The sequence below is a fragment of the Chinchilla lanigera genome, unplaced genomic scaffold, assembly GCF_000276665.1.
Source record: "Chinchilla lanigera isolate Chin_1 unplaced genomic scaffold, ChiLan1.0 scaffold00007, whole genome shotgun sequence".
Lineage (NCBI taxonomy): Eukaryota > Metazoa > Chordata > Mammalia > Rodentia > Chinchillidae > Chinchilla > Chinchilla lanigera.
The window spans coordinates 23,185,614-23,198,846 of NW_004955408.1; the positions used below are offsets into that span (position 1 = coordinate 23,185,614).

The 13,233-nt window shown below is 36.2% G+C and overlaps 1 protein-coding gene across 7 annotated transcripts; it reads left to right on the forward strand.

The window, feature by feature from the left end:
• The first annotated feature begins 1,098 nt into the window (after positions 1-1,098).
• LOC102016025 (chromosome unknown open reading frame, human C5orf58) lies at positions 1,099-12,069 on the forward strand. 7 transcript variants are annotated; one of them, XM_013507057.1, is made up of 6 exons: positions 1,099-1,138; positions 1,239-1,300; positions 2,331-2,400; positions 5,629-5,695; positions 6,478-6,571; positions 11,768-12,069. In XM_013507057.1, the coding sequence occupies exons 5-6, from the start codon at positions 6,478-6,480 to the stop codon at positions 11,917-11,919; spliced, it is 246 nt and encodes an 81-aa protein (XP_013362511.1). In that variant the 5' UTR covers positions 1,099-1,138; positions 1,239-1,300; positions 2,331-2,400; positions 5,629-5,695; the 3' UTR covers positions 11,920-12,069. The 7 variants fall into 7 exon arrangements, with proteins under 7 accessions (XP_013362511.1, XP_013362519.1, XP_013362520.1 ...); XM_013507065.1 differs by lacking the exon at positions 1,099-1,138 and having other exon boundaries at positions 1,152-1,300; XM_013507066.1 differs by lacking the exons at positions 1,099-1,138; positions 1,239-1,300; positions 2,331-2,400 and adding an exon at positions 4,839-4,934.
• Positions 12,070-13,233: the final 1,164 nt, after the last annotated feature.

Below are 13,233 nucleotides of genomic sequence, written 5' to 3' on the forward strand. Positions count from 1 at the left end.
GCTAGGCTAAATAATAAACACAAAGAAATAATGTAATCCTTAAATCTTATATTCATAAATATTAATAAACATTGCTAACATGTTGGTAACTAGTCTTTCAAACTTGCTTTTACATACATATGTGGTCCCTTTCTTATAATAAAAGATAAATGCACACTTACATTCTCGTGAAATTGATTTCAAGAACCTAATATGTCATTTCATAAAGACGCTCATTCTTCATGATGAGGATGTGGTGAAGCGGGTGGGCAATACCCAGGGGGAGCCAACATCCAATTGGGATCTACGCCTTTAATAAACAGAGGAAGTATTGTTGGAAGATGGATGGCTGACATAATAAAATTAAAAACATATTTTATTTTGGGACAGAGACAGGTATTCTCTGATTGGTGGATATCTGGAAATAAACACAACTTGTGTCATGAATATGCCCTGCTGTATGAAGGCGCCTCCTAAAAAGCCATGCACAAAGAATTTTCAGACAAAAAGACATGGTAAGCAACTACCACAACACAATGCCTCGCTGAATGTTGTCAGCTTCTATCTGATTTCTTAGACACCTCGCTTCTTGTTTGCATCACAGGGATGCTGAAGGAAGAAGCCAAATTCTGACACAGTAAGTGTTATCCATGTTAATATTTTGAACATTGCATTAGAAAACTTCGACATTCTCTTGGCTTCCATGCCTTCTGAAACTACAAGGCTTCACACTGTTTGCTTTTCTTGTTTCATGGCTGAAGTACTTGGGGTAGAGACTGCCAGATTTAGCAAATAAGATTACAGAATTTTGAGTTAAATTTTAATCTCAGATAAATAATACTGCATCTTGAATCTACATTTTAAATGTGCATTCATTGAGGACAAATTCATCTTTAAAAATTGTCTGTTGTTTCTCTGAAAATTGAATTGAACTGAGTGCCCCACATTTTATCTGGCAACACTATTTGGGTAATGTCCTATTTCAAGAGAAATGTTGTTACAGAACTGTAATTTCCTAATTAGAAGTGAAAACACTTAAGCTAACCTAGACACAATGTGGTTTTTCATTACTAACATATTTCTATGTTTCAGAAGAGTTTCTCCTGGGGAAAAAGAAAATAATTCTGTTTGATGTAACATCAACCACTTGAAGAAGACTGTAAGTAAAGAATACAACCTTCATTTTAGATCACAGTGGCTAATGTCTTCGGCTTACTTCTTGCTTCTTACTTCTTTTTCATAACTGACCATGGGGAAAGCACTGGCTGTTTGGATGTACAGGAATTTCCTTGATCTTTACAACACTGGTCATGCTTCTCAGGTAATGATCCAAGTATGTGCTCAGATTGCTACCTACCAAATTTATGTACACAGTGGTTGTATAAAGCCATATTCAGAAGGGAGTTGATGCTCTAGCATGCAGCAGTCCTTAGACACAGAGGCCAGCACTTTTAATTGATAATGAGCAGACAGAGAAGGGAAATAGGAGCCTTAAGATCTAGTGGAAGACTTGGGGTAATTTACTCAATTTGTTTTCCTAGAAACCAAGACTTTATGTCAAGAATTTGTAATAAAACTAACTGAGGCACTCACATTTGGCTCCATAAAATGCTAAATCACATTGCTCTACACCAGCTTTTCTCTTTATGGGGAAATTTACCAGCTTTTTAATCTCCTTCATTTGATTAACATTAGAATCAACAACTGCAATCTGTTTGGGTTCTGGTAACCATTGTATAGTATTTGCAAACTTATTAAGGAAGACAGATTTTTTAAGGCCTCAACTTTAACAGTATCAAGCCTTAATTAGCAGGTAATGCTCTTAAAAATTTTTTAATTAAAAAATTTAAAGTCATAATGTATAGGGAAGGTAAACACTGCAGTAAGTAGTCATCATTGCTCCGTGAAAAATTTATGGTGGCAAATACATTGTTAGAACTTTTCTTGGAGATTTTAATGTTTTTTTTCCCCTTACAACAGTTGATTTTCCTTTGTGAATAATAAAAGACCTAATGATGCTCTTTTCTAAATGACAGTAGTTTGAATCTATTCAAACTACTATTACAAAAATCTGTTACAAGAAGTAATCAGCACTCTTGGGTGGGTGGAAGCCCTTTAGAGTCTATCAAAAGTTCCGTAAGGAGGATCCTAGTTACAGGTAGTTAGGCAGTGACAGTTTCTGAAACTACTTGATGGACTCTGAATTTAATTGAATGCTTGGGACACTAAATCCTAACCAGCCTTGGCCCCGCTGTCACTTGATTTTCTGTCTCTTAATGCCATCTTCATTTATCTACTTTTAAAAAATTGATTTCTTCTAAAACCTTATTTTTTCCTACTTTCATGTACAGGGAGTTTCTAAACATAAATGTGGAACCATAAAGGCCTGCTTCAAAGTAAGGAGAAATAAGGGCACATTTGGTAAGTGTTTTCTCAAGATAGACTTATTCTGAAATCATATTCTTCCTTTTATTTTCTTCTTACTGTTTTGATGTTAAATTATCCTTGCGCTTATAAAATAGTGACATTATTTTTGTTTTGCTTTGTACTGTTTATGTTAATTCAGAAAATGAATGTTTTTTCACCCACATCAGTCATTTCACATTTATATGCTAGTGTGTACATTATTACATGAATGTTTAAATTCAATCATCCATGAAACTCAGAACAGTTAGAAGACACAATGCACTCATTTACTATTTCAAGAAGGAGTGTATTAGTTTGCTGGGTTTCCAGAACAAAACACCACAAACTAAGCAGCTTATATAGCAGAAATATTTTTTCTTAGTTCTGGAGGCTGGCAGTCCAAGATCAAGGTGTCAGGGGGCTTGGTTTTTTCTGAGGCTTCTCTCCCTGGCTGTGATACACAGTGAATGCTTAGAGAATGTTTGCTGTCAGTTCCTTTGTGTCCCTTTTTACCTCCACTCATCATACACAGAATTAAATAAAAAGTGCTCAACATACATAAATAGGCACTAGCAAGTGTTTGAATTTAAAATGCTACGTGAGGGAAGCACTGGCATAAAGATTGATATGAAACTGCAGTGTTGGGTAGGGTTAACTCAGGAAGGCTGCCTCTAAGAATTTTTAAAGGCATATATAGCACTATGAGAATTAAGGGGTTTTAGAAGGGAAAGGATTACTGTACAGCATCTAATCCTAGATTCCATAAACCAGGGGACATGTTCTAATAGTGATCAAAGGGTATTCCATGTAGTATACAGACATTAAACAGCATGTGCTCACTCACATATAGTGAGAATTATTGCTCTTCCAACTCTTTCAATCCTTCTGATTATATCCAAAAGCAAGTCTGAATTTGTGCTCAACTGTCTTCAATATGTTTCCAATGATCAGTGAGAGCCTATTTTTACAAAGATCAGGCTCCACAGAATCAGGAGGCTGCATAGCATTAGGAGGCAAACTTATCTAAAGATTTAAAATATTGTCTTATTTTCATTGTCTTTTTTCTTTTTTTAAAATTTATTTGAAAAATAAAAGAAGGAAAACACATTAACAAACAGACATCCATTTATAAAATAGCATACGAACAATACAAGCAGTACAGAGTTACCGACTAAGTGGTAGAAGATTAACAATGGTTGTTGTACTACATATTGATATCTTCAAAGTGCTTTCTCAGAAAAACAAATAGAGACATAAGATTGACCAAATAATTAATCATTAACTGTTCCTTTCAGTAAAGCGATAGAAGTCAGTAGTACAACTATGTTAGCTATCCTGTGTATACATACATACATAATTTCCCCTTCTTTCTTTTCTCTTTTCCCTCACCCCAAATGCTCTTTACTTTTGAGCATTTTCCTTTCATTTCACAATATCTATCATACCTCATTGTCATTTTTCTGTATTCCACTTACACTGATGATATAAAGACTTTTAGGTAAATTGAAATTTTAAAAGAAAGTAAATTTAAATATGAAGGTAGTAATATAGGCAGTGCAAGGATAAGGCAAGCAATCATCCCAGTGGCCCATCCATGAATGAATTTAAGAAAAAGTGGTTTAGTCCATCCCTCTCATAAGGAAACTGGTGAGGAAACTGAGGTTGAGGAAAAGGAAGATACTCTTTCCAAATCCCATAGCTAGTGTCACTAGGATGTAATCCACATGAGACAACCATTTCTATACTGCTAAACTGAAAATAAATTTCATCTAAAATAACCAACAGGGTGTAATTGAGCTGTTAGTAAAGAATTGGTTCAGGAGGCTGACATGTATTATAGGGGAGGCTGAGAGAAGGCAAACACTTCCACATCTGATGCTGGAGACCAAGGCTTCTCACCAAGACTAGGACAATACTCAGGGCACCAAAGAAATCCTTCGACCAGCCCCAGAGATTGTAGTGGCAAAAATTCCTCATGGACTCAAGCAAAGATGGCTTGAATCCAAGTTTTTCAGTTTGCCAGAAATCACAGTGTCTCTTTCTGCTCACCTGTGCAAATGACTCATCTGTAAACATGTGTAGAAACAATAATAGCTAACATTTATGGGACACTTATCTGCTGAAAACCATTGATGAACTATCTCATTTAGCCCTCAAAATAACACCTGAAGACAGTTATTATCAATCCATATGATAAGTGAGGACATTTATATTCTCAACTGTTATATCACTGTCCTGCATCTGTGTAGCTAAACAAGGGATGATGATGTAGGAGTCAAAACCAGTTTCAGCCTACATTCTGGCCATAATTCTGAAAATGTTAGTGCCCACTCTGCCCAATTCACAGCGCAGTTGGAGCCTGGCATCCAGAAGCTTCTGTGTGTGTGGTGGGAGGCCGTCTTGCCTGCCTTTACAATCCCATGATGCGGCAGGCGGAGCAACTGGCCAATCAGGAGACAAGAGGTAGAGGAGCTGGCCAATCAGAAAGCCTGGCCTCTCACACCCGCTTGCCTCACGTAGCGGCCAGAACTTTAGTAACGCTTAAAGCGGTAGGTCCTGTCAGGTCAGGCTTGTGGGAGACGGGGCTTCTCTGTGTGTATTTTGATCTCGTTTGGGAGTGGAGGGACTGCTGAAATTTCCAAGCTGTCTGAGGCTCCATCTTTAGCCGCTAAACCTGACTTTAGGGGCCTAGCGTTTGTGTCTCCCACCGTCATGCCCCGGGTCTTGGCGGCCCAGGAGCTCCTCCCTGGTCAGCAGAGTGGAAAGGGGCGGTTGGCGGTGTGGGCCGCGCAGAGACGGGGCTTTTCTGCAGTCTAGGGGCACTCTGAACCTGTTTAATGTCGGCCCGATTCAGTTTGGGACAGTGAAGACTATAGACCCTTCCAGGCTACCCTAGTCTCATCCGGGGCCATTGAGTGGGTGACCAGTCGGAGCTCTCTGATTTCCCGAACTCTTAGCCAGTGAGGAGAATGAACTTGTATGGGCGTTTCTCTACCCATTTAGTTTTACTCTTGTTTTTTATTTTTTAACCTTTATTTCTCACTTTGAAGTTCTTTAATTCCATAACACCCCCCACACACGCCACACTACAGTACGTTTTAAAACTCGTGTTTATTTTTTCCTCAAACCTGAATCTTTTGGTTTGCCATTCCCAAATAAGATTGTTGCTAATCGTTCGTTTTTTTTTTTTTTTGTTTTGTTTTTTTATTCACTGATATCTGAAAAACTTACTTTTATTTACAGTGGCTCTGGAGTAAAATAAGATAAATTCCTCGTTTGGGAAAAGGCAGGGGCAAATGTTGTCTTAAAGGTTAGTTTGTTTCCATTATTTTAGAAGAACAGGTTGACCCATAACTACCCAGCTTTCACACTGCTGGATCTGTCATGTGCTAATAATTATAGTTTATTTTTTCAAATCATTTAAAGAGGTTTGAATGGATTAAGACTGGCTTCTAGAGAACTACTTTTCTGTATACAATTGGTTAAAAACATGTAAGGTACTATGTATACATCACACACACATATATAGTAACATGTTGATTTATACATATATTGTATGTAGTAACATGTTGATGTATACATTTCAGTTACCAAAATTAAAAATGTTGCCAAAACTGAAGTGGCCATTTTTCCTGCCAACTAAGAGTCAACATATAATAATTAAATCCTATTTCAAGTTTTATTGTGTAAAGACATCATAAGTGAGCCTTATTCAAGAATAATATAGAGACATTAAAGCACATAAACAAAACTTCTGTAAAGAAGATCTTAACACAATTTCTAAATTGTAGTTTGTAAGTACTGAGATTTTCTGAAAAGAGGGCATCTTCATTTCCCTTGTAATGGCCCTGTCTCATCAATGTGGTTTGTTTAAAGAAACCTCACCCTAAGAATTCCAGCTTGAGTAGTTTTCAGTTGGAACAATATAATGGATTTATGCCTTCCTGTGTTAGAATTCTAACCACTTATAAGAATAGTTTCACAGCTATTTCAGTTCTGAAATAAAAGATTTTTATTTTAGAAATAATAAAAATTATTTTTAAAGTACACATAAATATTTCTGACTTTTACATTCTTCTCTTTTAAAATCAGATGTTTAAGAATAATGTTACTGACCATAAACAAAAGGTGGAAGCCATAATTAAAAACATGAACACAGTTTCTTTGGAGTTGAAGAAAATGAGAGGTAACTATAGAATCATTAAAATGTTTACATGCCCTTGTTATAAAATAAGTGGTAGAGCTAATTTATGCTTCTGTTAAGGTGTATTTTTCCAACTAATTATGATACCCCTGTTGAGAAGTGCTTACAATGGGAACTCTATAGATGAAGTTAGCTTGAACATTGACCTGAGCATAAGCAAACCTGAGTCCCTATCTCTGACACTAACAATCTAATCATTTTGTTTAATTTTTCTGAATTTACTTTTCTTCTTTCCTTTCATCACACAGTTGCATGGTATGTCACACTCTACAAAATTCAGTGTCTTTATCCATGGATCCTTACTGAGGCCCTAAGGTTAATTCCAAGTTAAGAATTGTAAGTTTTCTTCTGTGAGTTAAGAGTTCCTCATTTTAAATGGATTCCTACCGTAATAATAGATCTTATAAATCATAATATTTAGTTACCTCATGGAAAAATTCTGTGTTATCTGCATCTATCCCTGACCAAACATCCTTATGTTGGGGAATTCCCTATTTCCCTGTCAACCCTTTCTATTTTAAATAGCTCCTCTTCATGGATTAACAGAATTCTGCTTGCCTATTCTTTCCCTCTAAGTCCCATTTAACCTTGAAAACTATGTTTTAGAAGAACTCTTGGATATTGGTAGATGGCCCCTATCAGTTATGAGACCTTTAGTTCCAGGTAACAAAATACCAGTTTAACATAACTTAAAACAATAAGGAACAGCAGTCCTAAAGAAGGTCTAAGGAAGGACAGCCCTAAAGTTAACTCAGAGGTTGAAAGACTTCATCAAAGGTGGATTCTTTCCGTCTTTCTGCTGTTTTCACTTTATCACTACTCATAGTCATTACCTTCAGAGGTGGGTATATACAGACACTATCTCTGCCTATATCCCTGTATAAACATTTCTCCTGCTTCCTCTAAAACATCTTTCCTTTTATTGGCCACAGCCAAGGGGAATAGACTGACAAGATCAATTTGGACAAGTCAGAATTTACTGCTGAAGGTGGGGAGAGTAGCACTTCAAATGGAATCAAGTTGTGCCACCAGGAAGAAGAGGGGAAGGGAAGGGCTCTTAGTTAGGGAGTTCTACTTTTCACACGTCTTCCCTAGTGGAACATTTCCCAGACTTTGAGAACATTTCTGTCTCAAGAGGCTTTTTGTTTGTTTGTTTATTTTGTTTTCTTGAGACAGGGTCTTACTATGTAGCTCAGGATGACTTCAAACTCATGATAGTCCTGCCCCGGCCTCCCAGGTACTAGGATAATAGGCATCTGGCTTCAAGGGAATCTTAATAGATGGCATATGATAAAACACAGTCCATGTTCTTATGATGAAATAAGCTTAGGGCATTCTGTACATTATATATTTCTCCACAGATTCAGAGTGCATATTATCAAAGGCTTTGAGGAGTTTAGTGTAAAGCGATTTCATTAGTTTCGCTTAATTCATCTTCTCTCAAAATGAATCTCAGCACTACAGTGAAGATTCTCTTTCTAAAATCCAAATCTGCCCAAAACCTTCATTTGACTCACTGTCATTCTCAGGATAAAGTCCAAATCTTTTAGAATGGACTATGCAACCTCCTGTGATCAGACCCCTGCTGACTTCTCCAGGCTCATTATTTTCTCCCTGCACGTTCTATGCTCCAGCCATACTGAACTATTTATATACCCACGTGTGCTCTCTTTTGTGTATATGTCTTACCTCATACATCTTCTGAAATCCCATTGCTAAACTGCACCTCCACCATACCAGGCTGATTGCTGCTTATTTGAGATCGTTTACAATGGAAGACCTTTTTTCACATTGGTGCATTCCCTTCTGCCCTACCATATCATCATACCATGTTGCAATCACATGCTTACTTTTTCTTTCTTTTTTCATAATTTCTACTATTTTCCTTTTTATTTTAAAGATAAAAAGAACCAAAACATATTAACAAACACACAGACATAAACAAAATAACATAAAAACAATAAAATTAATACAGAATTTCAGACAAGCTGATAGGAAATTGACAATGGATGTTGTATTACATGTTGTTATCTTCTAACTGGTTACTCAGAAATTGTAAACTCCTTAAAGGGTATTCATAGCATTTAACACACTGCCTCAATATAATAGATTCTAAGAAAATATTTATTAAATGAATAAATGGTTCTGTGTGCTTGGATCTGTTTAAAACCTTCAAAGAAGCTTTGTATTCTTCCGAGAATTGATTATCTATTTGTTCTACTTTGAGGAATATTCTTTCATGAAGTAAAATAGAAATACTGCATATGATAGATATGTTCCTGGAAAGTTATGTGGGTAGGTCATGCAATTAGGATATGGGGAACCTATACATCTAAGCTAGGAAAGTAAATTTCTGGTAGACATACAGAATTAAATGAACTCTCTATGTAGCCCCACCTCTTCCCAAAATAATGTCAGAGGCTTAACATAAAACTTTCCATAATCTAAGCACTCTTCTAAGAGCACTACCTAAATGAATTCACTTGTCTTAACAACCCAGTGCACTTAGAACTATTATTATTGGCATTTACAGATATGAAAATAGAAAGAGGTTAATTTTCTCAAGATCAAACAACTAATGGTAGTAGTTGTAGAACTAATTTTTAAACGCAAGTATTTCAAAGAGACAAAAATCTACAGGGTACAGAAATGAATGACAACAAAACAGAAAGCATATGAAAGCAGATAACTTTTAACCCTAAAGTCCAAACATGTGAGCCCTAAGGTAGCTGAATAGCACCAAGAAATAAGTTACCAAGGCTCTGTACATGGTGACACGCAAATCCTTTGGAAATAAAGGTGAAATTTGGCCAGTAACAGGAAGACTACTTAAATGTTTTTAAAATATTGTACATCCCTGAGATCTCTTGCTCCCTATGCATAACTGGGTAACTATTCTGCCTCAGCAAAAGAAAATTCATGGTTTTAAAAAGGGATCTCTAAAAACCAAAAAAAAAAAAAAAAAAGGGGGGGGGGCTGGGGATTTAGCTCAGCGGCAAAGCACCTGCCTGGCAAGCGCAAGGTCGTGAGTTCGGTTCCTGGTACCGGAAAAAAACCAAAAAAAAAATAAAAATAAAAAATAAAAAGGGATCTCTAGCTTAGATCTAGCTAGCCACAGCTGAGGGAGAGTACTACGCTGAAAACAAAAAATATGGAAGATATTATGACAATGATGACATACTAAATTGTCAGACCCACAGTTTCCCTCTCTCATGCAATTTACCAAAACACTCTTGGCCAGACTTATACCCTTCAAGCAGATTCCTCATTCAGGAATCTGACCCACTTAAAAGACCTAATGACACTGAGAGAGATTCCTTCAACAAAATAACCCAGTGAGATTATTCCACAAAATACTACCCTGAGCATAGATCACGCAGTTGTGACTAGTGCCGAGGTCTGAAGTTTAAGCAAACAACTATGGCAAACAGATATTTGAGGAAGCCATCTAATATGAAAAACAGACAAAGCCAACAAATAAATTCATTGAGGGAGAAACAAATTCTAAGGGAAGATGAAAATGTCAAGAAACTTCCATTACTACCCACAGAGAAGTAAGAAAAGTTTCTGTGTCTATGAAAAGGGAAAAGGATGCTGTAAAAATTCAGGCAACAAAATAAAATTAACTGTGAAAGTAGAAATGAAAAACTCTACAGAAAGGTTTAAAAGTAAATATAATTCCCCTACAGTGTAGAGAAAAATGACAGAGAAAAAAAGTGTTAGTGGAGGAACAATGACAAAATCAGTGAGTGAAGTCCAGTATCTAATAAATAAAGTGTTAGAGAAAACAGAGGCAATGGGTGGGAAGGAATTCATTGAAGAAATAATCTGAGAAAATTGACCAGAGATGAAAGGTATGAGTTCTACAATGAAAGAGCCCAACACAATGGCTGAAGATAGGTTACATACCAAGGCACAATATTCTGAAATTTCAAAGCACTGTGAGAACAAAAAAATCAGGTAAGCTTCTGAAAAACAAATAGGAATTGAGAATTAGTATCACATGAAAATTCTTAATAACAATGCTGAAAGCTAGAAGATAATGCAGCAATACCTTTGGAAATCTGAAGAAACATGATTCCCAACCTCAACTTCTAAAGTCAGTCAACCTATTAATTGAACATTAGTATATATAGAGAAAGTTTTAGGCATATCCACCTACCCGCTCTCCAATCCCAGGTTACTGAGGATTTATTTTTCCAAACAAGAAAGCAGATCACAAGAGAAATACATGGGAATTCTAGGAAAGGTAAGGGGTGCAAGGGGTCCTTAGGATAATGGTGAAGGGAATTCTCTAGACACGAGCTGCAGAGCAGACCCAGGGAATAGTCATCCCACAGGAGAGAAAATCAGAAGGCTTCAGAAGAGGGGAGACCAGCAACATAAGAATAGCTAAGGTGTTGAATGTAAAAATAGATTTGCTCAACTGCAGTATATTTGGGATATGCTCCTGATAAACAATGCAGATAGAAAAGAATTATCAATCATGGTGAAAGGTAGTTTGCAAGAAGGATGTCGTATTTACAAGACTCAGTTGTAAGAATATTCATATAATTAAGATTTCAGCATTAAATACTGAGGTAGCAAACACTGTCCTCTAAACATATTGAGGAGAAAGGAGTTAGTAAAAGAACTGTGTTTTAATCATTTTTAGTTAGAAGCAGATACTCCCCAAAACTGAAAAAAAAAATCATGCCATTGAAAGATATGGAGATAAATACTAGGTCCTACCTGCCCCCCCCCCCAAATAAATACAGCACAGGCACACATGAAACAACAAAAACAATGAAAACAAAGTGAAATGTTTAAAAAGTTGAGAACAGTTGTCTCTGGAAGACAGGAACTTTTATTTTTGTAACATGCCTTCTGAACCTGAATCTTTACACTATGCGAATGTTTAACTTAGATAAGAACAAATATAAAACTGTAGGAAAATTTTGCATATCAAGTTCTAGAGTAAGAAGATAGTTGACTAGCTGGATTAAAGAGCCCTTCTGGTTAATTTTTATATCATGCATGTTTTATAGTAAATAAATTTGATTTTAGGTCAAATTGGACACACGTGTGGCTTGATCAGTAATCGTTTGCAAAAAACTAAGTTAGGAATTGCTTAAAGCAATAACAGTTGTTTATGATACATGTACTGCACTATATCTACTGTTGTTTTGCTTTACTCAGAGCTCTCCCAGTTGCTGCTTTGTGACCTCACTCTGCAGTTTAGTGATCCTGTGAATACAGAGGACTTCAAGGAAACAGAAAGAAATGACTCCCTGTCTGAAAAGTCTGAAATACCAGATGCATCTCTTGCTTCTAACAGTTTCTCTATCTGATTTATTTTTTAGTTATTATGAGTTCATGGTGTTTTTCATTGTTGAATTAGCAAATATTTGGGGGGATTAAATTTACTAAAATACTTAATGTAATTAAAAGCAGCAAAATTAATACAGTTGTAAATAAATATTTCATTTTCTTGAAGGCTCTTTCGTTGTTGTTGTAATGTTTGAAGGATGGTTGATTTGTTTTACTAAAGGCAAGAGTATGACATTGAGATTTGGCCATGAGGCATTACTTATCCTTTATGCTTGAATTTGCCTTACTTTAGCAGAGTTACTATATTACTAGTAGATCATATGAGTTTATATTAATCAGAACTCTTCTAGTAGCAAATGATGAACACACTAGCTAATACATTTATTGGATCATATGACTTGGAAGTCCATAATTGGAATAGATTTCAAAGACTCCGCAAACATCTCCTATTTCTATTAGTTGTTTTTCTGTGTGTTGATCTCATTCCCATTATAGACTGGTTTCTTCCACATGATGGGTAGAAGAAGGTACAAACATAGCAGCAGACAATTCCGGATGATATAGCATTAGTTTTGAGAGACCCTCATAAAAGAGAGATCATCTGTCTCAATGTCCATGTGTAACATTTGACAGAGGGACCCAGACTGGCTAGACATAAAATGGGTCACTGAACAGGAACCTGAGCAATGGTCACTGCTGCAGCTGATGTTTTAAGGCCTTAAGCCAAAAGAACACCTTTATCCTAAAACTCTTTAATATCTTCTCCCATCCACCAAGAGACTTAAAAATAAGCTATGTCTTATCTAGAATACATAATTCACAGCCAAACAGATGCTTTGACATTTATCATGACCTTCATTTTAGATGTTTTTTGAGCATAGTAGATGGGATGCCCTGAAACAAGACAAGCTGATCTTTCTCCATCGCAAAAGTTCTGACTTGTATCCTCATTCCCCAGCACCTAACCTAGTATTGCACAGAACAGGCACTAAATAAATAAATACCTTTCAAGTATCCTGTTGAGTAAACATGGAAATGAATACGAGTTTTTCAGCTTTGAGCTTCCAAATTCTGGGCTCTAAATTGAGAACTTCTAGTTTGTAAGGGTAAAGTTTTATGAAACATTGCCATCATCCATGGTTAAAAATTTTCACATTACACATACTTATCTTACTATATCATCAGTTTTAACCTGGGGGCTGCTAAAGTCCCTTCCAATGTTTTGTCCATTAGTTCATGAAAATAAAGGTACAAAATTGTCCCTTTAACTCAGAAAGCTTGTAGATGAAGCAGAAAGACCAAAATTTTCTGTTTATATAATTTATGTAATAATA

Excerpts from the sequence above, each read along its gene's own strand:
- LOC102016025 (XM_013507057.1), top strand. The coding sequence starts at position 6,478 with ATGTTTAAGAATAATGTTACTGACCATAAACAAAAGGTGGAAGCCATA. Across the intron at positions 6,572-11,767 it reads GGAGTTGAAGAAAATGAGAG|AGCTCTCCCAGTTGCTGCTT; the intron begins GTAACTATAGAA and ends TGCTTTACTCAG.